The sequence below is a fragment of the Engystomops pustulosus genome, chromosome 4 (assembly GCF_040894005.1).
Source record: "Engystomops pustulosus chromosome 4, aEngPut4.maternal, whole genome shotgun sequence".
Taxonomy (NCBI): domain Eukaryota; kingdom Metazoa; phylum Chordata; class Amphibia; order Anura; family Leptodactylidae; genus Engystomops; species Engystomops pustulosus.
Window position 1 is genome coordinate 193,683,801 of NC_092414.1, and position 27,703 is coordinate 193,711,503.

Sequence of the window (27,703 nt, forward strand, 5' to 3'; positions counted from 1 at the left end):
ATCATATTCCGTAGCGCTTTACAAATCATAGGAAACAAATACAAATGTAATGTAACAGAGCACAACATTTGTATGGAACAACAGGAGTGAGGTCCCTGCTCGCCAGAGCTTACGGTTTATGAAGATGATGGGGTAACACGAGGTAAAAGAATTTTTAATGGTCAAGCCATTCTTCCTAGGGAATAGAACAAAATATAATAAATGGAATTGCTGTCGCTTGAACCACTCAGCCGTCACCAGGTCCAGGGTGAATGGGACTGCATAGAAGTCTGGTGCCTGTTGGTTGCTGGATAACAGATGGGAGGACGACACAGGACGGGTTAGTAGAAGAGTTAAAACTTCATGTAGTTAATGAGTGTTATAGGCTTGCCTAAAGAAATGGGTTTTAAGAGCACGTTTGAAACTTTGGAGGTTAGGTATTAGTCTGATAGTCCGGGGCAGAGCATTCCATAGAATTGGTGCAGCTCTAGAGAAGTCTTGGAGACGCGAGTGGGAGGTCCGCAGTAGGGTAGAGGTTGATCTAAGATCACTGGCGGATCTAAGAGCACGGGTTGGGCGATAGACTGAGATAAGAGAGGAGAGGTAGGGGGGTGCAGCATTATACAGAGCTTTATGGATGAGGGTTATTATTTTAAACTGTATTCGAAAGGAGACTGGCAGCCAGAGCAGCGACTGGCATGAACTGTAGGCATACATGGTCCCCTTATCAAACGAGCTGTGTCAGGCATAATTTTGGGTTGTTTTCATGGCTTCCACAACAAACTTGTTAACTTTGTCGCCACCCAGCTGTGTAATCCACAAAATATACTGGCAAACTTTTATCATTTACCAATATTATTTCAGCGCTTCTTGCGCATCTGTTTCCATTCCCCTCACCCGCCATATCCTAAACTTATAAGAACGCTATTACACTTGATCTTATACAAAAGGTTCTTAGAAGTGCTGTTTGGGGAGTAGCCTAGAGACAGGGGCTTGGATTGGCGAAAGCTCGCCTGGCAGCAGCGCGCCAGCTCCATGCCAAGATCCAACTAACATAGTTTTAACTGCAGCACCTTTAATCTACTACTAGTTCACTGCCTCCATACATGGTCCCCTTATCAAACGAGCTGTGTCAGGCAGAATTTTGGGTTGTTTTCATGGCTTCCATGTTAACTTTGTCGCCACCCTGCTGTGTAATCCACAAAATATACTGGCAAACTTTTATCATGTACCGATATTATTTGAGCGCTTCTTGCTCACCTCCTTTGGTTCCTCTCTGCCACCCATTGGTTTGAAGCCTGAGTCCATTTAGGGTATGTCGCCATGCCACTCTCTAGCCTGCCGCTGCTGCCGCTGCCTCTTCATGAAGTCCCCTATAGTGTCAGGGTCAATTATTGGATGTTTTAGATGCTATCTAGCTTCATTCTGTCACTCTGTTATGGCCATGCTGTTGCCCATAATTTTGGCATAATGGTGCGATTAAGCAGCCTCAGAGGCATCCATGCATGCTGCCCCTGCTGTTTCCTGTCCATTTCCGTGGTGTTTCCATCCTTTTCTGAGGTTCCCAGGTGTTTGGCCAAGCTTCCCTGTGCAGAGCCTTGGTCCCCTTGAAAAATGCTCGAGTCTCCCATTGACTTCAATGGGGCTCGTTATTCGAGACGAGCACTCGAGCATCGGGAAAAGTTCGTCTCGAATAACGAGTACCCGAGCATTTTAGTGCTCGCTCATCTCTATTTGTAAGGTATTTTATCCATAGTGGTGCTATGCCACCAAAAAAGAAAAACAGGAAAGTTTTTTCAGCTCACCAAAATAGTAGATGCCGATATAGTCCATCGCACGGAGTATGGAAGTCAGGCCGCTCTGAGACAACTTGTATGGAAAAGATTCGAAGACTCCGTGACACTACGTGACTTAGTAGACACAATTTTTTTGTCCCTTTCTAGGATGTGGGTATTGTAGCCTCTATTTTTAAAACGGTTGTCAATACAATAACGGTTGTGGCTACAATACCCACATCCTAGAAAGGGCCAAAAATATTGTGTCTACTAAGTCACGTAGTGATTATTTGTTCTCACAAACAAAAGAAGGGACAATCTATCCCTGACAAAATTGTCTTTAGCACTAGTTACAGTGAAGATTTTCCAATGGTTAAAAATATTATTTTAAATAATTTACCTTTACTGTATCAAGATGCCACTGTCAAAAAAATATTAACTAATGGCATACAATTTGTTAGCAGACGAGCCACTACCATCGGCAACATTGTATCACCAAACATGTTCTCTAGCGTCAACAACAATAACACAGGTACTTGGTTACATCTGAAAGGTAACTTTAATGTGACCAGCATAGATGTAACTGTTCCAAATACATGCAGAAAACTGCCACTTTCCAAAGTTACACTACACAAAATCCCAAGAGTTTCAACATCAACAAATATGTCAATTGTGACAGCCATCATGTAGTCTATTTACTCTCCTGCACTCATTGTCACCTATAGTATGTAGGCTGCACAGTCAGAAAATGTAAAATTTGCTTATGTGAACATGTAAATGATGCCAAAAAATCATCTTCTCGCAACAGGTCCAATGCAGCCAAACACTTTCAATATGTACATAATGGTTCTTTCTCTCATGTGTCAGCCACTATCATCGAAAGAGTAGCTGCACCTAAACGTGGAGGAGACTGGCGCAGAACTGTACTTACCAGAGGAGCATTCTGGATTCTTACTCTGAATACCAGTCATCCCCACGGTCTGAATTTGAGATCCGATCTCATGTACTTTTACTAGTTTTACACATGAAGTTATTACACTTAGTCATTAGACAAATACTTTCTCTTATGCCTATATTGTGTTTTTTTGTTTTTTCTATAATGTTACATTTAGGCAATTTCCCCTTCTTTTCCAGTTTATCTTTTCCTCCGATACGTCATTTCCTATTCCCCTCCCTTCAGGTGTTCTGCTCATGGGTTTAAACGCCTTCTGTTCCTATACGTGTACACGCCACTATGACTAAGAATTAGTTCCGAAACGCGTCAATGGCCGTCCCTATCTCCCTCGCCCATGTGCACATGGCTTTTTAATCGTGTGATTAAAAGTTAGTTTTTAATGTTTCTACATTTTTTTTCTATAACTACATTTTTGTATCTACACTGGAGTCTTCGAATCTTTTCCATACTGTGCCACCAAAGCCCTACACACCCCAAGCCCAGAGCGGAGAACCAGTGAGGCAACGATAATTGCTTTTCAACTCACCGACCACACCATAGCAGATGTGCAGATCGCCACTCTCGAACTGAAGAGATCCAACTTGAAGCAAAAGAAAAAAACTCAGCGTCCGGCACCAAATGTTGGTAAAACTTACTCCTGGATCCTGTACACAACATGGGGGCGGCCTCTACATTGTTTGTAAATATTAAAAAGCAGATTACAACATATAATATCAGAACAAAAGAAATGATTGCCACAATGGGGCTCATTTACTTAGGGTCCAAACGGCGCACTTTCGTCGGGTTTCCCGAATATTTCCATTTTGCGCCAAATTGCCCGGGATTTTGGCGCATTGGCGCCGGCTTGGGAGCGACAGAAATCGGGGGGCGTGGCCGTCGGACAACCCGACGGATTCGGACAAACCACGGAATTTAAAAAAGGTTTTGTGTCGCAAGACCAAGCACTCACATGCACCAGGAAGAAGCAGGTGAACTCCGGCGGACCTCAGTGCAGCAGCGACACATGCAGGAATTCGGACGCACGATGTTAGTGAATCATGCCAGACCCGAATCCTCGTCAAACAACACACCGCGGGATCGCGGCAGGACCAGGTAAGTAAATCTGCCCAATGGGTTTAATACATGAACTGAAGAATGTGCTCAATCTTGATGTTATACATTATACATGTTCTTTTCCTTCTGGAGCTGCTTCTATGTCAGAACTATCAGAGATAAAGGTGCAATATTCATCTCTCACAAATACTGTCATGCATCCCAGAGCTTAGAGAGGCAACATGGGTAACGTAAAATGAAAACAATTTGTAAAGAATTGACAAAACGAGATAAAAGCTTTTAATGAAAATTTTAGAGGACTATAGGGGGTTACATACCCATTTCCAGGACTATTGCAGCTACTTTAGTAGTAACCAATTTGGTTTGGACTTGAAACAAATCTTGAAAATTTTGCCAAAGCTTTTATGAATCAAATCTTGGATGATTCTCTAATGTCAATTGCCATTAGATCCTATGATGTCCTAAGGCTAGCTGAACACTGCCCCATTTGCTGTATGGACCTGAAGGGGAACCTTGGATTAGGAGCATAATTCATTACACGAACAGGTGGAGGCCCTAAGTGCAAAATCTGATGGGGCCCCCATTGAATGTAGACTAGACACTGGTACACATTACTATTCTAAATTATTATCAGAAAGGACTTGGACAGCAAACAGTTAAGCCAACCAATGTTAGGAAATAAGAGGGGAATCACTCCCAGAGACAGTCAGCTCACAACTGTGAGCTGAAGTGGGCCCACTATATGATTATAAGTGGTGGGGGCCCCGTAGCACACGCCCCTGAAGCCCTCCCTATAATCCAGCCCTGCATATATCAAATCAAGTTTTCCCATAGGAAATCATTGAAACCTAGATAATTCTTTCCATACATATTTAGTCATGTATAGTACATGCCCCTTCAGTTCTGCTACTTCTTCAATATCGTGTTATACAATTTTGTAAGAGAGGGAGGTACAATACAGTAGAGGGTGGGAAGGGTCACATAATGCTTAAATTAAGAAATCTTGCTTGTTAACCAAGCTACAATTTTTGAAAAATGTAAAATGCCAGCAGACCAAGTGACTTGTTTTTGTTTCAAATTTATTTTTATTGAGTTTATTTTCAAAGGTTTCCCTTATGATAAAAAAAGAAAATCAAGTGGCCATAATAACATATGTACAACAAATAGCATCAGTAAAAATATACAGTGAAGGAGTGACAGAACATAGAAACATATATCAATAGTTCAAAGAAAACATAGAAACATACACTTAAAGCATTGGAGAGATCTCTTATTAGCCCAAATGTAACGGTGCCTGTATGTGCATAATGAGGATATAGGAGAAGCGCTTATCCAGGGTAAGGAGTAGAGGGAGATATCCATAGAATTTACAAGGGAGAGAGGGGTGTGGAGGGTTCCAGTTAATTTTCAAAGTTGTCTACCAAGTGTGGCTCTGGTGAGAGATTTGGAGGCGAGAGAGCAAAGACTGATTACTGTTGGAGTCCTTAAGGGACCAATACGGAACCAGCGTAGACCTTACGAGGGTATGGAGGATATAAGTATGAAATCACAGCGTTGGCAGCCAAAAGACTTCTACACTTGTAGTCACCATGTTTACAGTTATTTGGGATGTGACCTCCTTTCATGGGCACAAATGTCTTCCATTCTAGGTAGATGGGCGACTTTCCAGATCCATTGACCTATTGATGGAGGTGAATTTTGGCGCTACTGCATAGGTATCAGTGCATTGGCATATAGTAGCAAGAGGGCACTGAGTTTCTTAACTAGCATATGGGTTCTGTCTTCGGGTAGTAGATTGAGAAATACAATGTTAGTTTCGAAGACAGGGGATTTTGGGTAGATGTTTTGGAGGAGGTTGCCTATCTGGGACCAGTAGGATTGAATCTTATCATGTGTCCACCAGACACATGATGAACCAACAGCTTCGGCACATCTCCAGTATACTTCTGGAACTTTGTGTAGAACATAAGGGGGCAAATTTACTTACCCGATCCTGTCGTGATCCCCAATCCGGACGGTCCGACGAAGATGAAGTCCGGCGCGATTAACGTAGCTCATGTGCCCGATTTCCTGCATCTGTTGCTTCCCCGCTGAGGTCCGCCGGAGTTCACCTTCTTCTTCCCGGTGCTTGTAAGTGTGTGTTTTGTGACACAATTTGAATTTTAAATCCCGCGCATAGCCAGAATCCGTCGGGTTGTCCGACGGCCACGCCCCTGATTTGCGTTGCGTGAAAGTCGGCGCCAAAATCTGATCGCGAGCGCCAAAAACCCCTGTTACATGCATCACAAAATGGAAATCGGCGGGAAACCCGGCGGAAATGCGGTCCTTGGATCCTTAGTAAATGAGCCCCATGGAGTTTTGTACCATCTGGTGTTTAGCTTGAAATTAGTTTCCTGGAGGGTGATATACTGGGAAGGTCCACAATGAAACTTTGGAACCCATTCAACCTGTGAAAACAAGTTACTTGTAATTCCAGGTTCCACTGTATTACCTGTAGGTTCCGTTGAGGGTTAAGAATAATTCAAAAAGTTTTTCTTTATGTAAGCATATTCTTTTATTTTTTTTATTTAAAAGCATAAAATACAGTGACAAAAACTTCTGATAAAATAATACAACATAAAAATCAGATTGTCATAAGAAAATGTTGCGCATCACAGTTTTTTTATAGTATTTTTTTCACAAATATAACCTTTTTTTAAATGTATACGAATTCTAATTTTAACTGTGTTATACTTAGGTGGGACAATTATCCCCAGAATATCTCCCATCCAAAGTGCTTCACTATCCTATCCTCTTAAGGGTGGTCCCAAGATTACATGTTATTCCGGATCCAAAATAAAGATGGTCATGCTGATCGATGAGGGTCTATCTGTTGGAACCCCCCAATAATCACAAAAAAGGGTCCATTCGCCCTACTGAGTAAGGGTAAGGGAAAGGGTATAACATGGAATCATAATATAACCCCTTTAATGGTGGACAATAACATGACATGAAGTTAGTATGTATACAGCATGAGTAGACCTCTGTCATATGTAGAGCCCGGTGGGTGGAGGTCTTGTCTACATTTTACTGGTAAAGAATCAGCATGTTTTTATCTTTCTACAAATATAAAACAACTTGTCCCCACAGTTTCGATCATTCCAAGGTCCGGATATGGTTTCACCACAATGCTCACGACCCGAATCATTGTTGGGCTCATTTACTGCCCAGTTGCTGTGAATGAAGAAGTGAAAAGAAGCAATTATTTTTCTAGGAATTAAAGAGGCTATCAATATTTTAAATTCAAAATCTGAAGGGAAAGCTGGTTTCAGCATTATCATATTTGGGATCTGTAAGGGCAGTGATACTTTCAGACTTACTGCCACAGGATGTTGTGATGGCGGATACATTGTGCTATTTCAAGAGGGGCCTGGATGATTTCAGAAAAATATACATTTCACAGGTAATGGGAACTAGAAATGGTAACTCCCATTGTCTCAATCGATGCGAAAACACTTTTGACAATATTGAATGGGTTTTGGCTATTCCTGGTTCTTGCTCAAATGGGGTTCTGGGGCCCATTTATAGATTTCCAAAAAAAAAATGATATGTAACTGCAGAAAACCAAGTGTTAATTTCAGGGGTACTGTCAGCACCTTTCCAACCAGGAATTCGTTGAAGGATGGAGCTTGTGAAAAATAAAATAAAATATCTTGGTATCTATCTTGCCTACTTCCAAGCTGAAATATATTGTCTTAATTTCTCTCCCATCTTGCAAAGAATTAAAAATGATTTAAACAGATGGAGAGATATCCCATTAACCTTAATGCTGCTGCTAAAGATGTCAATTTTGCCAAAACTTTTGTACCCAATGCAAAATCTGTCCATGTTAGTGACTTCCTTAGATATGAAGAAACTATAGGTAGTTTTATTTGGAGAAGAAAAGAAAACATTAGAAACTAACTAGGGAAACTACAAAAATCAAAGAACAAGGACATTGTCGATATACCTGATCTCATCAATGTGGCTAGGTCTCTGCTAAATGTTTGGAGTGGATTGCTATACAGCCTATTGAACTTTTGGTAGGTGTCCTTTTGTATACAAATGCTTTGGTAAAGAAAGATAGTTAGCATCACATATAGTGCTTTTGTGGACATCTAACTGTCTCCATGTGTGGTGTAGGTGTGGGGAGGACCTCCCTATTCTATTTTGAATCCGTTTCGGTGAAATTGGGTTTGCCCTATTTATTTGTACGACACTGTGGTGGGCACTGACTATTGGCCACTGTGACTGTATTGGCTACTGTGGGGTCCTTGTGACTATATTAGCTACTGTAAGTAAATTGGCTACCGTGGGGACACTTTGGGGGTCATTTACTAAGGGCCCGAATTGCGTTTTTCCAACGGGTTACACGAATATTACTGATTTGCGCCGATTTTCTCTGAATTGCCCCGGGATTTTGGCGCACGCGATTGGATTGTGGCGCTTCGGTATGCACGCGACGGAAACCCGACGGATTCTGAAAAACCGCCATATTTTTTTTAAAAAAGTGTTGCTTGACATGCACTTACCTGCACCCAGGGTAGGACAGTGAACTTCAGTGAACTCCGACGGAATTCAGCGCAGCAGCGACACCTGGTGGACATCGGGGGAACTACCTTAGTGAATTGCCGGAAGACCCGAATCCTTCACAGAGAACGCGCCGCTGGATCGCGAATGGACCGGGTAAGGAAAATCTGCCCCTGTAACTGGTTACTATGAAGCCCATGTTACTAGCTACCGGTATTGTGAGGGCACCATTTCTACATTGGCTTCTGTGAGCAGAACAGTTCTCAATTTGTGCGCTAAAATTTCTGTTTTGCCAAAAATGCAGAAGCAAGTCATGGTTGGAAGCACCTGACATGGCAGCCAGGTAGAAGAAGAAAATAATCAAAGACGTCATCTGTCACACGATTTATAGTAAGTGCATGATTTCCCCAGCTTTGTGCATAAGCTGACTACCTGCAATGCAGAAGGTAGAGCACGTCTTGTCCCTGTCTTACTTTGGGCAGTGATTTTCTATAGAAATTGGTGCGGTGAGCGATGCTGAAACACCAATGACAGGCTGGCCACATTAAAAAGAATATCCTTTGGTTTGTATAAAGTATTGCACTACAAAACACTGAAATTGGGTTAGGGGGAAGGAGGGTTCAATGCGTTTCGGATGTAATAAGAATGGGACATCATTATGAATTTTCCCTGGGGCCCAGAGGACTCTAGTTCTGGGATGTACAGTAGATCCCCTATTAGTTTGCCATATAAACGCTGCCTAATAGGGACTTACCTAAAGGTCATTTGTGTCCCATCCAGCCATTTCCAGATGTGAATTTCTGATGGATCTCGCCTCAGTCCTATCCAGTATCTCTTATTCTTGGTAAATAAAGTCTTTAAATTATCCTAGAAACATCATTAAATTCAAGAAGTTGATTTTTTCGGATGAAAAAACAAAGGAGCATGAGGTTTTTGTAGCACCCGGGGTTAATTAATTCCTTCTAGCGCACAAGTGTAATAGATTGATACTGTACATACATAGATATGAGATAGCGTCATAGATAGATACTGTACATACATAGATATGAGATAGCGTCATAGATAGATACTGTACATACATAGATAGGAGATAGCGTCATAGATAGACACTGTACATACATAGATGCGAGATAGCGTCATAGATCGATACTGTACATACATAGATACGAGATAGTTACAGCTCTTACCGATTCCGTCTTGTCCTTTACCATTACAAGAATGGAGTTCATTTTGTAGCATTCATCTCGAGCCAAGTCCCAGGATACATCTTCATTGGAGACAAAATAACATGAGGAACCCACCATCTTCCAGCCAACAGGGCAGGGTGTGCAGATTCTCTCTGTGAGAAGGTTACATACAGGGGTTAGGCAGTAGCAGTAAGGACATATTGCTGATGATGATATGCAATTAATAAGCTATGCTAGATACCACAGATCATTTAAAAAATTACAGATAAAAAAGTTGTGAGTTTGATGCAAAAACGGGAATCAGCTCATGGCTGCCATAAAAGTGCATTGTGCCCGGGCACAGTGTGGTGAGCCAACCTGCAAAATATATTTTCTTTCTTCAACCAGCCAAAAACAGGTTTGCGGCCCATTTTTGCACATGTTCATGTGCACGAGGCCTTAGACTTTTTTTATCCTGCAAAATATCAAACACTCCAATCTAAGCCTTACTGTAGTCAAAATGATCTTCTAGACTCCCACTAATAGGTAGAAACCTAGACTAGATTCATACATTTTAAAGAGTACCTAATCAACCAGATAAAAAAAACTTTCCAGATCATGTCGCTTTGATGGTCCAGCATGGTGGCATTATCCAGGAAATCAACTTTGATAGCATATTAGTTTTATAGCCATGGAAGCTGAAGTCAAGCTCTCCCTGCCAGAGAAAGCCCCTTTACTTCAAATAGGCAGTTAATGATGTTGCTGAATGTTTCTGGAATGTTAACCACAGTGGAGAAGACATCCTAAGTGGGGTAAACCCAGTGATGTGCAAAGTATTTGTATAAAATCACAAGAGCAGAGACCTCAGAGCTGAACTCAAGAAGTCTCCTCTGCTGTAGTTGATATCCAAACCTCAACCAGGGACTCCTGGGGTTCCCACTCATTTGTTCGTAAGGGAGCCAATGATCCAGCCCCATAATGTGCGGCTGAATCACAGCCCCCATAAATGTGTATGGCATCCGGTCACAGTGGAGTGAGCACATTGTAACATGTCCTATATCTTGCCGATTTGCTGTGTGGGCGCTTGGCTTTCAATAGAGAGGGGAGGGGTGAGCAGCGCTTACTCCCCCTCCCTTCTACACCCTTGAATCTAGTATGGGCGACCATAAAGCCTTGAGAATGAGGCCTAAGTCTAAGATAATACCATACCCAGTGTCTTGTTAATGTTCAGTAAATTGGCCACAACTGTGTCTTGCAATCTCCCTGCAACATAAAAAAAACACAATGAGATATTTATTGTTTTTATTTTGTTGCCTAATTTCTGTTTTTTTTATTATTTAAAGAGTAACTATCATTTAAGATTATTATGTTTCTGGTGGGAGTGTTGTGAACATATTTCTAATATACTTCATTAAGAAATTCCTGCTTAGTTTGCATTGAAACAGGCTGCAATGTGCAATGTTACTTCTCCATTGTCAAGGCAGATCTGTCTACTAGATTAAAGATAGGACTCTTTATCTGAGTATTCCTAGAACCTACATAACAGAGGTTAGGGGCATAGCTAAGGGAAGCCAACACGTCATTCTGCCTTGGTTAAGAAGACACAGAGCATACCCAGGAGAAAGTAGTTACGGTATGTTATATTATTTGGATTTTTTATGGGTTGATGTTGACTCCAATCAATTTTCCAAAAAGCAAATTGCTTCCATTAATCTGATGTATATTGGGGTACGGGAAGATTGGTGATTGCTATATACAGGTGATATTACCAATTTGCTCTAAGTCAGCCACTTTTTCAGAGACAACAATGTCTGTAAATAAGAAAAAAACATAAAAATTAGTATGTAAAACATGATTTACATACATTCGAATACAGAAGTATAGTAAAATAGTTAAAGCAATGCCAAGACTTAAATAAATGAAAACAAATCCTTCTCTTTAGTGGCTTCTTCTCCCACTCACTGGAGGTTTGAAGAGAAGCTATCTGAGAGCTCTATGTGAATTTCCTATCTATCTTATTCTAAATTGCTAGAAACACTCATTAAGTTGATATATAGTCAGTCAAATGAGAATTCAGCTGAAATTTGTGTTTTTGCTAAAAAATCAGAAGAAGACAGAAAAGAAACACGCGAGATATCAAGTTGCCATTACAGAAGAGAAGTTAAATTTTCTTCTAAAACATTATAGGGAAATGATTCTTAATAAATGCATTAATTATAAAATTGCAACTAAAGTCATACATAGACTTGAAAGCATAATTTGTTTCGAACCACCATATATATTTCAGTCTCTTTATTACTAAGACTTTTTTTTACCCTTATCTAACTTCTCCTAAGTGGCTAGAAACACTTATTTAAGCTGACATATGGTCAGTCTTGAAAGAATTCAGCTGACATGAGCTTTTAGAACCACATAGAAGAAGCTGCCATTACAGAAGAGAGATTAAGCTAAATTTTCAGCGAAAACATTACAGGAAAATGATTCTAGATCTAAAATAAATGTATTAATTATAAAATTGCCAATAAAGTTGTACATAGCCTTCAAACCACAATTTGTTTCAAACCACCATATATATGTCAGCCTCTTCATTACTATGACTTTTTCCCCTTGTCTGACTCTTGAGTGGCTAGAAACACTAATTTAAGCTGATATATGGTCAGTATTGAAAGAATTCAGCTGAAATGAGTGTTTATAACTACTCAGAAGAAGACAGATAAGATATACACATGTCACCAGGCAGTTTCTCTGATGGGTCTTTGTCTGTAGTGAATGTGAGAAGAACCATATACAGAAGAGAAACTAAGAAAACACATATGTGGAAACCTTTTAGAAAGATTATTTTAGCCCAAAATAGATGCAAATCAATAATAATAAGAAAAAAGATGCTCACAAAGGTGTACATAATTAAAAGTAAAACAGGACTGGTCTAAATATTATCAGTAAGATACTGATGGGAAATGGGTCCTTCAAAAATGGTGAAGGTAGAAAGTTTTCCCGTGAACACCAAGCTACTCCGGTTTCCTGAAACAATTTGAAGACTCCCGGGTCATTATATTGCCCTCATGTGGCATGGGAGCCTTCAACTGGCTCTAGACTAAGTTCCAGCTTAACCTTTGTAGGTTACCAGCATATCCTACAGTGGTTGATCTATGTCATAGGTCGATATTGCTTGAGAATATTGAGGGCTAAAGAAAGAATTCCAACTGCATCGGAATCATTGGAATGACACCTATAATAGATTTCAAGAGTTGGAGTTGATGCAGGTGACAAGGGATGAGTTAGCCAAGAACATTATACATATCACTGAGTAAATATTAGGAATTTAATTAAACAACCTTGGTTCTGACCGATCCCTAAAAACAAGTTGATGGGTAATTCTTAAATCAATTTGATAAGCTATATATAATGACCAATACAAGACCAATAGGGATTAATGTAATTTAATATGCTCCGGTAGGGAGTTTGTTTAAACTTTACTCACAACGAAAGAAGATGTATCCAGTGAAGACCACCAACGAAACTAAGATGATGACCAACAACCATGTCAGGAACACCTGCCTGCACCTTCCAGGTCTCTGCTTGTTACCATCTGACATAACTGAAACACAAAGATGGGACTGTAAATGTTACAAGTACTCCTATGGGGCTAAATAACATATGTTGTGTACTGAATTACCTTCCAAATCTGGAAACGGGTTGTTTGCCGAAACTGATGACAGGTTTAAATATATGAAAATAATAAGAAATGGTAAATGATTAGTAATGTATCTGTTTTCTTATCAAATTACTTTAAACTAAATCTACTATTAGGTTTGAGCTTTATTAACCACTTTGATTACAGCTATATGCAACTTTTGTTATAAAATGAACTTTTATCTTCATGTGAATAAAGCAGAAGTGCTTCAGTTGCCATTATCAGAGCCCCAGGCTCTGGCTGTTACATGCCCCAAAGCCCTTCTCCCCCAGCTCCCTGCTCCCTCCCAGTGTCTGCTGAAATCTCACAGGAGCACAGCCAGCACATACTCACTGCTGCCGCAAGATTTCTACAGACAGCAGCTGATGTAGTATTAAGGTGGTTTGCAGAAATTTTTATATTTATACAAAGAAAGTCCAGTCTCTGAAATCTTTGGCTATTACAAGACATATAAAAAACATCTGGTTCTTGGAAAGCCTTAAAATCAGCCAAAAAATACACCCTTTGAGGAACAACAACACAAGGCAAATTTCTAGGGCTACTTAATAAGCCTGACGAAAATGTTGAAGTTGTGTATGTAAAATTTAGCACCTACTTACTGCTCATGCAGGAATTACGGGGTTGAGAAAAAAGTGTTGGTTATACTCATTCATTTCCCTTGATTACCGTACTTTTCAGACTATAAGGCGCACAAAAAATCCTTTGATTCTCTCTGAAATCAAAGGTGCGCCTTATAGTCCAGTGCACCTTACATATGAACCGTACACACAACAGCTGCTTTGAACTGTGCACAGGTCTGCCACCTGCTGGTCATTCATCCTTATAATCAGGTGCGCCTTATAATCCGGTACGCCTTATATATGAACCTAGATGTTTTAGCAGGCATTTATTGATGGTGCTCCTTATAATCCAATGCGCCTTATAGTCCAAAAAATACGGTACGGTAAATAAGTGTGACCACGTCTGTAAAAACTGGACTCTGTTAGTCTTGGGCACATATTTTTAGAGAAGCAACTATTGGTTTATGATGTCATTTCCAAAAAATCAATTAAAGCCCAATATCCTATTGTGAAGATCACAAGACAGTTCACAATCTTTATAAGAGTGAACATCCTAGGAAATTTACCCCAATGCCAACACAAGAAATACTAAGATTCTACAGGTCTCAGCTAGCAAGTTAAATGTTCAAGTTCATGACAGTACAATAAGAAACATACAGAGTATGGATGGTAGAGGGCAGCCAAAGAAAGCCTCTACTTTCTAAGAACATGTCTACCCTATTTACCATCAAAACAGAGTATGGATAAACCAGGGACACTTACTCATAAATCCAGTCCCTATGACAGTGATAATCTTCTTATATTTGTTATTTAGGGCCTCCTTCCTTTTAAAATCTACTTTTACAAATATGCTTATGACCTAGAACTGCTGGATCACCTCCATACTGTAGCTTCACAGGCAGTTACACTGTGCCTCAGCACTTCCCTCCTCCCACTGTGTGCAAAAACTCCCTGCTGACATGAGATTAAAGCAGGCAGAGGAAAAGGGAAGTGAAGAAGAAGCAGGGGGAGGGGGAGACAGTGTAACAGCCTATGAAGCCAGAACATGGAGGGCTCTGTTAATGACCCCAGAACCCTTCAAAGAGCCTTTTAAAGACTTGATTTTAGAAGGAAGGAGGCCATAAATAACATAAATTATCATTTTTAATAATAAATTATAATAATAAATATAAGAAGATTACCACCATCACAGTGTCTGTATCTACAATTAAGTGCTTTGTTCATCATTTTTTATTTTGATGGTAGATTTTTTTAAAAGAAAGATGAAACTGAACATGATTAAAGATAAATAATATGAAGAAAAAAGAGGTACGGAGTAATTGAGAATTAGGAAATAATGAATAGTAAGGAAAGTCAAGACAAGAACAATGACGACAAGAGCAGCTAGAAGAAATGCCTTTAGTGATAAGGTGTCAAGTATAACAGATCTTGTTACTAACAGATATCCCTTTTCTAAATGAACACCTAATAATTGGCTCATTACCTAAATCTGCAAATGCTGCATTAACTGCTCCGGAGGAGAAATCGAGGCCTGAAGAATTTCAGAAATAATAAGAATTTTTGCTGAGGCAAGAGATTATAAGATTTATGTTGTTTCATATGCTTTTTGCATAAACTGAGATCTATTACCTCCCGTTGATTCTCACCTATTGATGGGGGCTGAAACTTTGGCGTTTCCTTTGGAAAAAATTCTATTGATACAAAAAAATAAGACATGAATGTGATGGGTTAATAGAAATATGCAAATATGTTTTCCAGGATGGGATAAGGAAGATAAGATCCATGGGTAAGAGTGTCGGACGACACTAGAAACTCATCGGCTTGGAGGCTGCCGATTTTTATCCTGTGAATGTTGTCTGCTATGAAGGGATTTATGATGCGATTTATATGGATAATCCCTTTGGAATAAAGTTTGTAGTTTAATGAAGACAACGGCTTTCCATGCTGGAAAAATTTCCCTTTTCTATGAGGAAAACATTGGGGCAGATTTACTTACCCGGCCCATTCGCGATCCAGCAGCGCGTTCTCTGCGGTGGATTCGGGTCCGGCCGGCATTCACTAAGGTAGTTCCTCCGCCGTCCACCAGATGTCGCTGCTGCGCTGAAGTTCCCCGAGGCCCGCTGGAATGCACTGAAATTCACCGGCCTATTCCTGGTGAAGGTAAGTGCACGTTTCGCAACACTTTTTTTTTTTTAAATGCAGCGTTTTTTTCAAATCCGTCGGATTTTCATTCGGCCACGCCCACCGATTTCCGTCACGTGCATGTCGGCGCCGATGCGCCAAAATCCGATCACGTGCGCCAAAATCCCAGGGCAATACAGGGAAAATCGGCGCAAATCGGAAATATTCGGGTAACATGTCAGGAAAACGCGAATCGGGCCCTTAGTAAATGACCCCCATTGCCTCTTAGCTACCTAGTAAGGCAACCCCCTTAACATAAAGCATGACTAAGCCTAATGACATAATGCATGATGATTAGCGGTGCACAGACCTGCTCAGGTTTGGGTTCGTCGAATTAAGACAAAGTTTGAACAAAAACTTGAAACTGAATATGAACACCGACCCATAACACACCTGTGGGTGTTACCAGTGGGGGTGAGCCTGAACGCCAAACTTATGTCTAAAGTCCGGTTTGTGGACCCATATCCACAATGTAAGTCATGCTCATCCTAAGTGATAATAATGGCAAAGTTTCCTTAACCTCCTTCAAGACCAATATTTTCATTTTTCTGCATTTAGGTTTTTTTACTCCGCTCCTTCCACCAGCCGTAACTTTTAGATTTTTTTTTATTTACAAAGCTATATGAGGGCTTTTTATCTGCAAGACAAATTGCATTTTCTAGTGTGCCATGTACAGAGAAGATTAAGAAATATTTTAAATGTAGTGGAATTGACAAAAGAACCCAATTGTGCCATAAACAGGTTTATTTTTTTACGGCTTTCGATGTGCGGTCGATACAACACCTCTCCTTTATTCTTTGGCACAGTACAATGACAGAGATACCAAACTTATATAGTCTAATTATGTGTGTTTTTACTATTATTTGAGCCCCCCTAGGATACTTGAGCCCCTCCTTAAACCCTAGGGGATCTGATCACTTATACTTATAAATGTATTGCAGTATATTGTAGATATACTACTTCTATTTTACAGTTTGTCTGTAATAAAGAAATTCTAATCACAGCTATGTGAGCTTTAACAGGCTTCCAGCTGTCATCGTACTGTTCGGCACCCTCCGATGACGTCATGGGTTTGACCACGACAGTCAACCTGTTTGGTGCCAGCATCGACCGCAGCAGTTACTAGAAACTTTTAGCTGTTTTTTCCTGTGGATAGGGCCTAACTTGTTTGGTGGGAATACCTCTTTAAGGAGTCTTCTTACTTCCATGGTTATTAGAAGGTATTCAATTACATCAAAGACCAGAAGACTTCCATGATGAAGGAAGCAGGATTTGAGGAAACCCTTTTAGAGGTGCATTTTGTGGCTCAGCTAGTCCAGCATTGTATTCTGTATTGTTTATGAAGTATTTAGTATAGAGGTAGAGTGGTATTAATATTTGAGCATTTTTGAAAAAAAATTTTGAGCAGTGTTTATTATTATTGTTCAGATAACAGATGATACAGCATTGATAATTATCAACTGCTAAGTGATAATTCTATGTACACCGTATGTACACAAAACAAGCGCAAGGAGGTGCCGCTTGATGTATAGGTATAATCCAAACAAGTCCGACTTTGACATCTCCCATAATATACTCACCTGTTGGTGGTGGCTGAAACATTGGTGATTCTTTTGGAAAAAAATCTATAGATAAAGAAAATTTACATAAACAATTACTAAAAGAAACTGTATCTGTGTTGCAGTAATTGTAAGGGATCTACCATAGCCCATGCCAACAAACCTAGTGATTACCGCTATGTGTATATTATTAGACTGAGCCACTGCCTGGTCCTCTGCTTGGGATATTGCGAGCCACTGCCCGCTGTCAGCATAAACAACCCTTTATTATCTATCACTGGGGGCTTCTATGATTAAGGATAATGTGGTCAGGTGATAAGAAAAAACTTTTCCCCCCACCCCACCCCCGATGATTGCATCTCCTGAAGCATCAAACGCGTAGGGAATTTGAATAGTAGACATTCTGCAGAATTAGGGTATAACAGTCATCACTAGGGACAGAATTGGAACCACGCTTGTTAGGGCGGGAGCTATACTATAGGGTTAGGGTACCAGCTGTACTAATAGGCACTACACCATACTTCTCGGGTCCAGATCTCTAAGTGGTTAGGTGGGACCTTGATTCATCTTGGGAGACTGTACAGAACACACAAGGGCGAGATAGTTTGAGCTGTCATGTGACATATAGCACATTCACAAGCAGTTCCATATCCACTTCTGAAATTATCTAGACAATATTTGGTCAATAGAAATCAGGCTTACAAGTTTCCCGAAAACTTCTCTCTTGGATGATGGTAGTTTGGCTTATGTAAAGGACCATAGATATAACATTAACAAACATCTTTTTGTGGATTCTGTTGGCATCATTCATGGTGTTCATGATGAAGAGATACATTTTCTGATCAAGGCAAGGTAGCTCCTTCTCATCACCTGGAACCTAAGGTCTGGAGCGAGGGCCCAACACACTCAACCCTTGCTATGCTCTGAGTAATTAAATGAATACCTAATAAAAGCTCTCAGTACATTCTACATGACTTACCTTTTTGGGGAGTTGTCCAAACACTTGGAGGTAGTTTAGCTGGCTTGTCCATACCTACAGTTTATATGGCAAATGTTAATTTTAGAGCAATATAATCTAATTTTTGTATGGCTCAAAAATAATCTGTACTGGAAAAAAGATGAGGTGGTATCCACTGGTCTTGTGGAACATAATTAAGTTATCGTAGAACTTGTACCAATTTTGGGTCAAGCAATAGTCAACAAAGCAAGCAAAGCAGGTAGAAGATATAGGACTGAGCCTTATGAAATTTTTTCATGCACCAACCCAACAGAAAAATATTGGAAGATGCCATTCATAACATTGCCTGCTCCATTTCACAAACTCCAATGACCCCAACTTTTTGCATCCTTTAATAGGTGCCTCCCTGTCGATTCTAGCATATTTTGATTTTTTTTATCTCTAACTTCACATTCTAAATGAAGTAATATTATTATATAAGTCATAAACCATTATCGGAGACAATATTCTCGTTAATGAATGTAGAGCTCAGTTTCATCCTCAAAGAGAAAGAAAGTGTGATGCTTTATGTGCACACCAAAAAACTATATATAACGAAATAAAAACTAGGTGTGCAGAGTATCTCAAAAATGCACAGATGAAATCAAGTACAAATATGAAAAACTTTATTAATAAATTTTTTATGTGCACACCCTCCATGAATAACACATTGATTAGAAATTAGGGAAAGCATGGAGTAGCGTAATAAAAGCCAAAGAAAAATGAAAAACAGTAAAAAAGCTAATATGCTATGGAAAAACATGTACCACAGGTATAAGTGCCAGTCTGGCAACCTCCCCTGTGGTTGAAACCAATGCACATATAGTAATCAAAAACAGTAGTGAATAAAGATAGAATATAATGGTGTAACTACCTGTGAACAATTGGTACGGGGAGGCAAAATTATCAAAATAGGAGTGAGGGGGACCGTGTCCCCATGCATATCGCCGCTACCACGGCTTCTTTAGGGGTGACTTGTTTCCTCTTCCTGTCCTTTTATATAGAGCCCCATAAGATTTAGTTCCGCGGTTCAAGTGTAAAAGTCTAGCCTACTATGTGTGGAGATATCACGCATGCGCAGTGGGAGTCAGTTTGTCCGTAAGTATACTTTACATTTCATAAATAGGTCATCTTTCATAGCATTCTTCATCTTCCTAGTCTTCCTGGAGGGTACAGCTGGTGCCGGGTCACAAGGATTGGCGTTCTCATAGTCGTCATCATCCTCGTCATCACGTTGATGCGAAAAGTTGACTGGACAAAAGTTGTATTAAAGTCAAAAATCTATATTCTGTATAACGAGTTCTATATTACAATGTATACAATCTAAAAACGTGGCAAATATAACTGGAATCTAAAAACTAAATCACAAAAAATAAATTGTTACTAAAAATTTTTTTGGGACAAACCAGTTAAAAAAAAGGGGGTCTTCTAATGATGAGTGAGTAACCCAACAGCCCTGAGTAGAAAAAAATGTGCTTCACACTATAGTACTCGATAGACTGAAAATGTAATACAGAAACACTCCAATGATGCTGACGTTGTGCAGAAAACAGGTGGGAATTTTTTACGGGTTTTCTAATCCAAACAAAACAGTGCAATGAGTTCAGGAAAGTCCAGAAATTTTGAAAAGGGATGTTCAGATTTCATAGTTTTCTTATTCATATGCAATACAACAAGACAACGGGGGTCATTTACTAAGGGCCCGATTCGCGTTTTCCCGATGTGTTACCCGAATATTCCCAATTTGCGCCGATTTTCCCTGTATTGCCCCGGGATTTTGGCACACGTGATCGGATTTTGGCGCATCGGCGCTGGCATGCACGCGACGGAAATCGGGGGGGGGGGGGCGTCAAAACCGCCGCATTTAAAAAACAAACTTGCACTTACCTTCACTAGGAATAGGCCGGTGTACTTGAGTGAATTTCAGCGGACTTCAGCGCAGCAGCGCCACCTGGTGGACGTCGGAGGAACTACCTTAGTGAATCCCGGCCGGACCCGAATCCACCGCAAAGAACGCGCCGCTGGATCGCGAATGGACCGGGTAAGTACATCTGCCCCAATGTGAGGGTCTGGAATGATGAAGCATGTATATACACGGTTTTATCAAAACCCATACGCTTTGTTTTTGGTACCAAGTATAATTATTCGGTGCTTAGGGGATCTTTTATGAACAAATTATCTCTATAGAACGGAGATTGTTTTGTTGTTCTATACACAATGAAGCCTTTATCGAGGGAGGGGTCATTGTAGTTAGAAAACGTTTTACCAGTCACTCTACCATTGTGTTGCTTGATCGGCCACCCGTAAAACATTCTTCCTCTAGAAGCAGCGGAGCGACCTCTACAAGAAGGACAGGAATAGATTGCCACAAGAGAGAGGCTAAAATAGACTGATATATATTTACCATACAGAATGGAAGATTTTATTTTCGGTTTCTTATGTGTACTTTAGCAATAGAAGGTATCTGATCATGATGCCACCAGCGTACCCTACCTACACAATGTTGCCATTATGTTGAATGCGCTGCCTCGACTAAATCATTTTGATCAAAATTTCAACTGGAAAAGGAGAATTTTTGCTTTTTTTCCACAATAGTTTCAGGTAAGTAACAGTAAAATTCCCTTGCATCTCCTCAAAATAAGTGAGTTCAGGATGTAAAAGCATCAGCTGGGGCCCTGGTGAAGACTCCTAGGTCCATCACTAACCTCATAGAAAGACTTGCTAGAAGAGATTAGGTAGGTAAGCCTAATGCATTGCAATACATTAGTATTTATGTCTATCATATACGAAGCAGAGGATGGTAACATTTAGTGGATGAACTAAAAGTTAAACCAGAAACGGGAGGGATTTATAAATCAGCGGTGCATTGTGCACCAGCACAATGTTCCTCCCGCCCATTTGGATTTGTTGGGTACACTAATAGGCTCCGACCGCTTAGCATATCGGGAATGGGACCCAAAGGTGCAGGAACCAGTGCAGGCTATAGATAATAGTGGTGATGTAAGGGAGGGGGGAGAGCTATAATTCCTAGCCGTGCACAGCAATGCCCCCCCCCCCAATGTTTAAACTATTTAATAAAAATCAATTCTGATAATAAAAAATGCTTTAGTGCTATAATTCTGCTTTGGTAATGCAAATTTTGTTGTGTGATCCACAATTCATACTATAAATCTAGGGTCGCTTAAGGCTCAATGCACACAACAGTTTGGAGGAAGGGGGTGTAGCCATGCCGGGATGCGTTTATGTGCATGAGGCCTAATCAAAATCTGTTCCTTGAATGCCGTAAAAAAGTTTTTTTAAAGTGTTTTTTTTAGAACCTGAGTCAAACAAACACATTTTTTAAGTATTTATTTTAAGTAATAATAAGAAGTAATTATTAGAGATGAGCGAGCACTAAAATGCTCGGGTGCTCATTATTGGAGTGAACTTTTCCCGATGCTCGAGTGCTCGTCTCGAATAACGAGCCCCATTGAAGTCAATGGGAGACTCGAGCATTTTTCAAGGAAACCAAGGATCTGCACAGGGAAGCTTGGCCAGACACCTGGGAACCTCAGAAAAGGATGGAAACACCACGGAAATGGACAGGAAACAGCAGGGGCGGCATGCATGGATGCCTCTGAGGCTGCCTAATTGCACCATTATGCCAAAATTATGGGCAACAGCATGGCCATGACAGAGTGAGGCTAGATAGCATCTAAAACATGCAATAATTGACCCTGACACTATAGGGGACGGCATGCAGAGGCAGCGGCAGCAGCAGCAGGCTAGAGAGTGGCATGGCGACATACCCCAAATGGACTCAGGCTTCAAACCAATTTCAAAAATTCCTTTTGGTGAGGATAACGTGTAGCACTGTACGTATCAGTATTTGGCCTGGTTATGGCAGCAGAGAGGAACCAAAGGAGGTGAGCAAGACGTGCTGAAATGATTTCCTATGTGAATAAAAGGTTGACGGAATATTTAGTCGATAACACAGCATGGTGGCGACATAGTGACCAAGTTCCATAACGTATCTGGTGAAACACCCGAAAAATGAGCCTGACACAGCTCGTTTGCTAAGTGGACGACATGTGGAGGCAGCTATGGAGACGACATGTGGAGGCTGCAATGGAGACAACGTGTGGTGGCAGCTATGGAGACAACGTGTGGAGGCAGCTATGGAGACAACGTGTGGAGGCAGCTATGGAGACAATGTGTGGAGGCAGCTATGGAGACGGCGTCTGGAGGCTGCTATGGAGACGGCGTCTGGAGGCTGCTATGGAGACGACGTGTGGAGGCACCTATCGAGAACACGTGTGTAGACTGCTGTGGAGACGACGTGTGGAGGCATGTGGGGAGGGGGGGTGCGCTTTGCATCCATTGCATTCATCCACACTTGACGTACAGTACGCTTCACCGGCAGAGAGAATGTGGATTGGGATTTCTGGAGACTAGCTTGCTAAACAGTAGCAGGCACAACCATTCAACTACAGTAGACAATTTTGATTGCTATAACGGAGATTTTCCACCACCCAAAAAATATTAAAAGAGAAAATTTATTATAATTTTTTGTTTTTTTCGTTTTTAAAACTTTTTTTGTTTCTTTTAATTTCTTTATAAATGAAACACGCAGAAGAAATCAGAAAGCAAACTGAAATGCGGATTGCTGAATGTCTCGGTACTAATGTAAACAACAAAACGTATTAGATTACGCCACATGTGACGTACAGTACGCTTCACCGCCGGAGAGAATGTGGATTGGGATTTCTGGAGACTAGTTTGCTAAACAGTAGCAGGCAGACTAAGCTAGATGAAATTGCATTTGCACCACTGACAGTGACTTTCACTTTTACTTTTGAAAAAAAAAAATCGTCAGACTGTGCCTAATTCAATCAAAACCCCCATAAATTGTCCCACTTAGGTGTTTGAGATGGATATGTGTGTCACTAAGAGCCAAAAATAACGTTCGCAAGTCTCCCTGCAAATTCGTCACAATATGGTACTAGCTGCACTACTAGTGCCAGCAAGCCCAGCCACAAGCAAAAAAAATAAAATAAAATATAATGCTATTGTAGCCCTAAGAGGGGGTGTTGGGTTCTTGTAGACTCACTCTTGCCTAATATAAGCTAATATAACACTCTAACGCTATCCCTGCAGCCGCAGCAGCTCTCTCCCTAACGGCATCCAGACAGAGAATGATGCGAGTAGCGCGGGCAGGGGCTAGTCTATTCCAGGGTCACCTGATCTGGCCAGCCAACCACTGCTATCAATGTGTAAGGGTACCACATGATGCTGGGTGTACTGCAAAGTCTCCTGGCTTGTGATTGGCTCTGCTTCTGGCCGCCAAAAATCTAAACTCTGGGAGATGTTATTTTCTCGAGCTGGCGAAATATGTTCGCTCATCTCTAGTAACAAACTTTGCAAAGTATTTTCAGCTTTAACCACTCTAAAAAATACAAATTTTGGCCCAAAGCAACATTATTTTGGATAAAATGTGGATGAAATGTATTTTTTTATTTCAATCTTGATAAATTCTGAGAAGCTTGTTTAAAAGTAAAATTTTAACTATACCCCATGATAAATTCTTAACTGGTTGAAGACATAGGGGGATATTTATCAGGACCTCTGCGCACCGCCAGTGGCGCAGAGGCCCTGAAATAATCACAAATGCTAGCTTATTGCTAGCTTTTGTGATTATTTTCCCCAATCCGCCACCTTCACGCCAGCGCAGGGCGCGGCTGGCCGGGAGTGGGCCGGCGAGGGGCGCTACTGTCCCCGTGCCTGCGCACTCGCTGCTGCCGGCGACTATTCATAAGTGAAAAGTCGCCGGCAGGGCCTGGTGTAGGATAAACGCTGCGCTGCTGGCAGCCCGATACATCAAGTGGCAGAAGCCTCTTCATGTATCGGGCTGCGAATTTGCAGCGGCGGGGCTATCATACGCTGGCACGAGCGCCAGCGTATGATAAATATCCCCATAGGACGAAATAAATCGTCCAAATTTGCAGCCTGTTGCCGTATTTGGACGATCTATATCGTCCTACAGATTGTGCTGGCACTGTTAGTGTGGCAATGCGATCTGCAGCAGGAGACTGGCTGCTTCATACAGCCTGGTCTCTGCTGCATCTGTCAGACAGAGAGATCTCTTCTTGCAGGACAGTTTAACCCCTTAACTGAAGTGATTAAGCACGACAAGGAGAGAAACAGAGGAAAACAGGGTTCCCTCTGTCACTCCCCCAAATCCCTGCGGACCGATCGTGGGGTGTCTTGGGGGTGCCATGGTAGCCTGAGGTCTGACAAAGACCTCCATTTCTGCCATGTACGGTGGCCTATTAGGTCCAGTCCAAGAATGGGTCTAATAGGCAAACTGTCAGTAAAACACTGATAGATGCAATACATTTCAGTACAGAAGTATTGCAATGTATTGTATGAGGGATCAAGGTATCCCCAGAGTAAGTCCCTAGTGGGAAAGTTAAAAAAAATGTCAAATAAAGGTTTTTTTAAAAATAAATTATATAATTATTATATAATTCTATTTTGTGTTGAAAAAAAATTAAATAAAACCCACCCCCAAAAATTGGTAATGTCGCGTCCGCTTGCAACCTTGGCCAAGCAGATATAACAATACCCGTATTGTAAAGGGTATAAAAAAACAAAAACTAATTAAAAATGGCAATTTTAGTGCTTCCTACCGCCCAAAATAATTTAATAGAAAGAGATCAAAAAGTCAGATTTACCATATAATAGTACCAATCTAACTGTTACCTTTTCCTTCAATAAACAATCCCTAATAATCATCTTTTGATTGAAGAATAACATTTTTATAGCTCTCAGAATATGGCTACACATGCGTCAAAGAAGTTTTTATTTACTGAATTAGAAAAACATAAGAAAACCTGTTGTCTCCTTAATAGTACTAATCTACAGAGTAGGTTCATCATGTTTATTATTCTGTACTGTGTAACTGCGGAAACGTTTTAAAAAACAAGTGGCAAAACAGTTGTTTTATTATGTTCCGTTGCAGGAAAGAGTTAATAAATTTGGATCATATTGCTATTTTTACAATAGAAATGAACCCATTAAAAAATACAAATCTAACCGCAAAAAAACAAGCCCCCCTCTGCCTTTATCAGACAAACAAATAAAAAAGTTATGTGTTTTGGAATTTGAACAGGAAAAAAATGTAAAATATAATGGGGCTTATTTACTAAGGGTGTCGCTGACGCATTTTCGTCAGTTTTCCCGACTTTTCGGGGATCGTGCCGGGGATTTTGTCACATGTGATCGCTTTGTGTCGCAATCGCAACGCCTTTCACTTGACACAAATCGGGGGATGGGCCGTGGGACGATCCGATGGATTGGGGCTACACGCGGTATTTAACATTTAAATTTGTGTCGCAAGCCAAGCACTTACATGCACTGGGAAGAAGATGAACTCTGGCGGACCTCAAGGGGGAGCAACACATGCAGGATATTGGGCGCACGATCTTCATCCTCGTCGGACATTCCAGATCGGGGATCGCGCAGTGACCGACCCCATTATGTGTTCTTAAGGCCATTTTGGGCTGTTGACCTTACATGACATCTACCACCAGGATGAAAGACTCTATGCAAATTAACACATTAATACCTGTGGAGCCCGGAGCCCCTAAGGCTTATTTGCATACAGTCCTTCATCCTGATGGTAAGGTTTTAAAGTGGTCTGAAAACTCCACATTAAACTTTGAGTTGCTTATTAGGAAGTTGGGGGGGGGGGGATTGTAATATACAACCGATAGAAATAAATTGGATCCTATGATAATAAATTCTGAAATTTACTTGAAAATTTAGAAACTTGCAGATGTTGATTTGTAGGCCTTCTAAAATCCTCTTAAAATAAAATAATACACCAACACAAAACGGATATATGGCTTAGTATTAAGCTACTAACTAATTTGGATATTAGTACTGTGAAAAGAAGAATATCTTAAACTTTGAAAATGGAAACATTTTCCAAATTGTTGACAAATTTCTATTTCTATCAATTAGCTAAAATGACCATGAAGTAATGTGTGCCCTGGAAAAGCTCTCAAAATCCCATGTGGACGTTAAAGTTTGTAGAGTTATTACAGAAGTGACATGACCAATTTGCCATGCTCTGTGCAGCGCTGCGTAATCTGTGTGCGCTATATAAATAAAGAATTATTATTATTATATTATTATTATGTCAAATGGGAAAAGTGGGCATGAGATTAGAGAATAGAAAATGTTGGGGATTGTAAATGTCTTCTTTAAAGAGAACCTGTCACCAGGTTTTACCCCCTTAATTACTAGTTCCCTTAATTAGTAGATGACATTTCCTTTCCAGAATTCCCCCTTTTATGTGTAATCTCACCCGTTTACCTATAAAAAGGTTTCCCTAATGTCAGACAAATATGACTATTCTCAGCTCATTTTCACACGAGATGAGTCACGTTTAGTGGTTGCAGGAGGAAGCATTAGAGGAGGCATCCGAAGCCCCTGGAAACATCATATTAAAGATAAGATCTCAGATTCCACCAGGCTTACGGTTCTGTGAGCTACAGAACTGAACATACAAGCAGTTACACAATAGCTGGGAACTGGACCTTTATATACTTTACTGCCGCTTGCATTACCAATTATGTATTTAGCTGTCTGTATCCCTGGTTCTTTAGAGCACAGATCTAAAAAGATGAGTTTCTTATCTTTAAGATGACACCAGCAGCATGTTTCTAAGTCTTAAAAAACATAAGATAGGGGCTTCTAAAATGACCCTCCCCCTGTAGCCACAGAACTTGACTCATCTTGTGTGAAAATAAGGTGAGAAGAGTCCTATTTGCCTGACTTTGGGTGGGATTTTTTTTTATTGGTAAACAGGTGAGATTTGACATTAAAGAGTCTATCATATGCAATGCATGTGTATGTTCAGCCATACAATATAATGCTCATTATACTACATATAAGGACTACGTATGAGCATTACCTGTATATATAGCAGATAGTTTACATACTGTATATACAAACAAAAAGGTATTCACCATGATTTTTATTCTACGTCAACCTCACAAAGACAAAATAACAAAAACACAATAGAAAAATACCAAAAATGAAAATATAACTGTTGAATTAAAAAAAAAATTTCCGTACCTTGTTTATTCTTTCCCGTTGAATTGTCATACAGGTTCTCCATCTTCACCTCGTGACTTAGAATAATGATGAGATGAGATTGTCTTTATAGGAGGATACGACAGCCACAAGTG

General features: G+C 40.5%; 1 protein-coding gene across 1 annotated transcript; it reads right to left on the reverse strand.

The window, feature by feature from the left end:
• Positions 1-6,419: 6,419 nt before the first annotated feature.
• On the reverse strand, positions 6,420-27,669 carry LOC140128514 (CD209 antigen-like protein 2). The gene is made up of 11 exons (XM_072150212.1): positions 27,591-27,669; positions 19,581-19,718; positions 18,450-18,503; positions 17,492-17,536; positions 13,153-13,251; positions 12,958-13,074; positions 11,246-11,287; positions 10,686-10,739; positions 9,498-9,649; positions 9,065-9,177; positions 6,420-6,975 (listed from the first exon to the last, which is right to left on the reverse strand). Exons 1-11 carry the CDS (start codon positions 27,631-27,633, stop codon positions 6,843-6,845), a joined length of 990 nt encoding a protein of 329 aa, XP_072006313.1. The 5' UTR covers positions 27,634-27,669; the 3' UTR covers positions 6,420-6,842.
• Positions 27,670-27,703: the final 34 nt, after the last annotated feature.

Coding starts and splice junctions, on each gene's coding strand:
- LOC140128514 (XM_072150212.1), bottom strand. CDS start 27,633: ATGGAGAACCTGTATGACAATTCAACGGGAAAGAATAAACAAG. Junction 13,075..13,152: donor CCCGTTTCCAGATTTGGAAG/GTAATTCAGTAC, acceptor TTTGTGTTTCAG/TTATGTCAGATGGTAACAAG. Junction 11,288..12,957: donor TGGATACATCTTCTTTCGTT/GTGAGTAAAGTT, acceptor TCTTATTTACAG/ACATTGTTGTCTCTGAAAAA.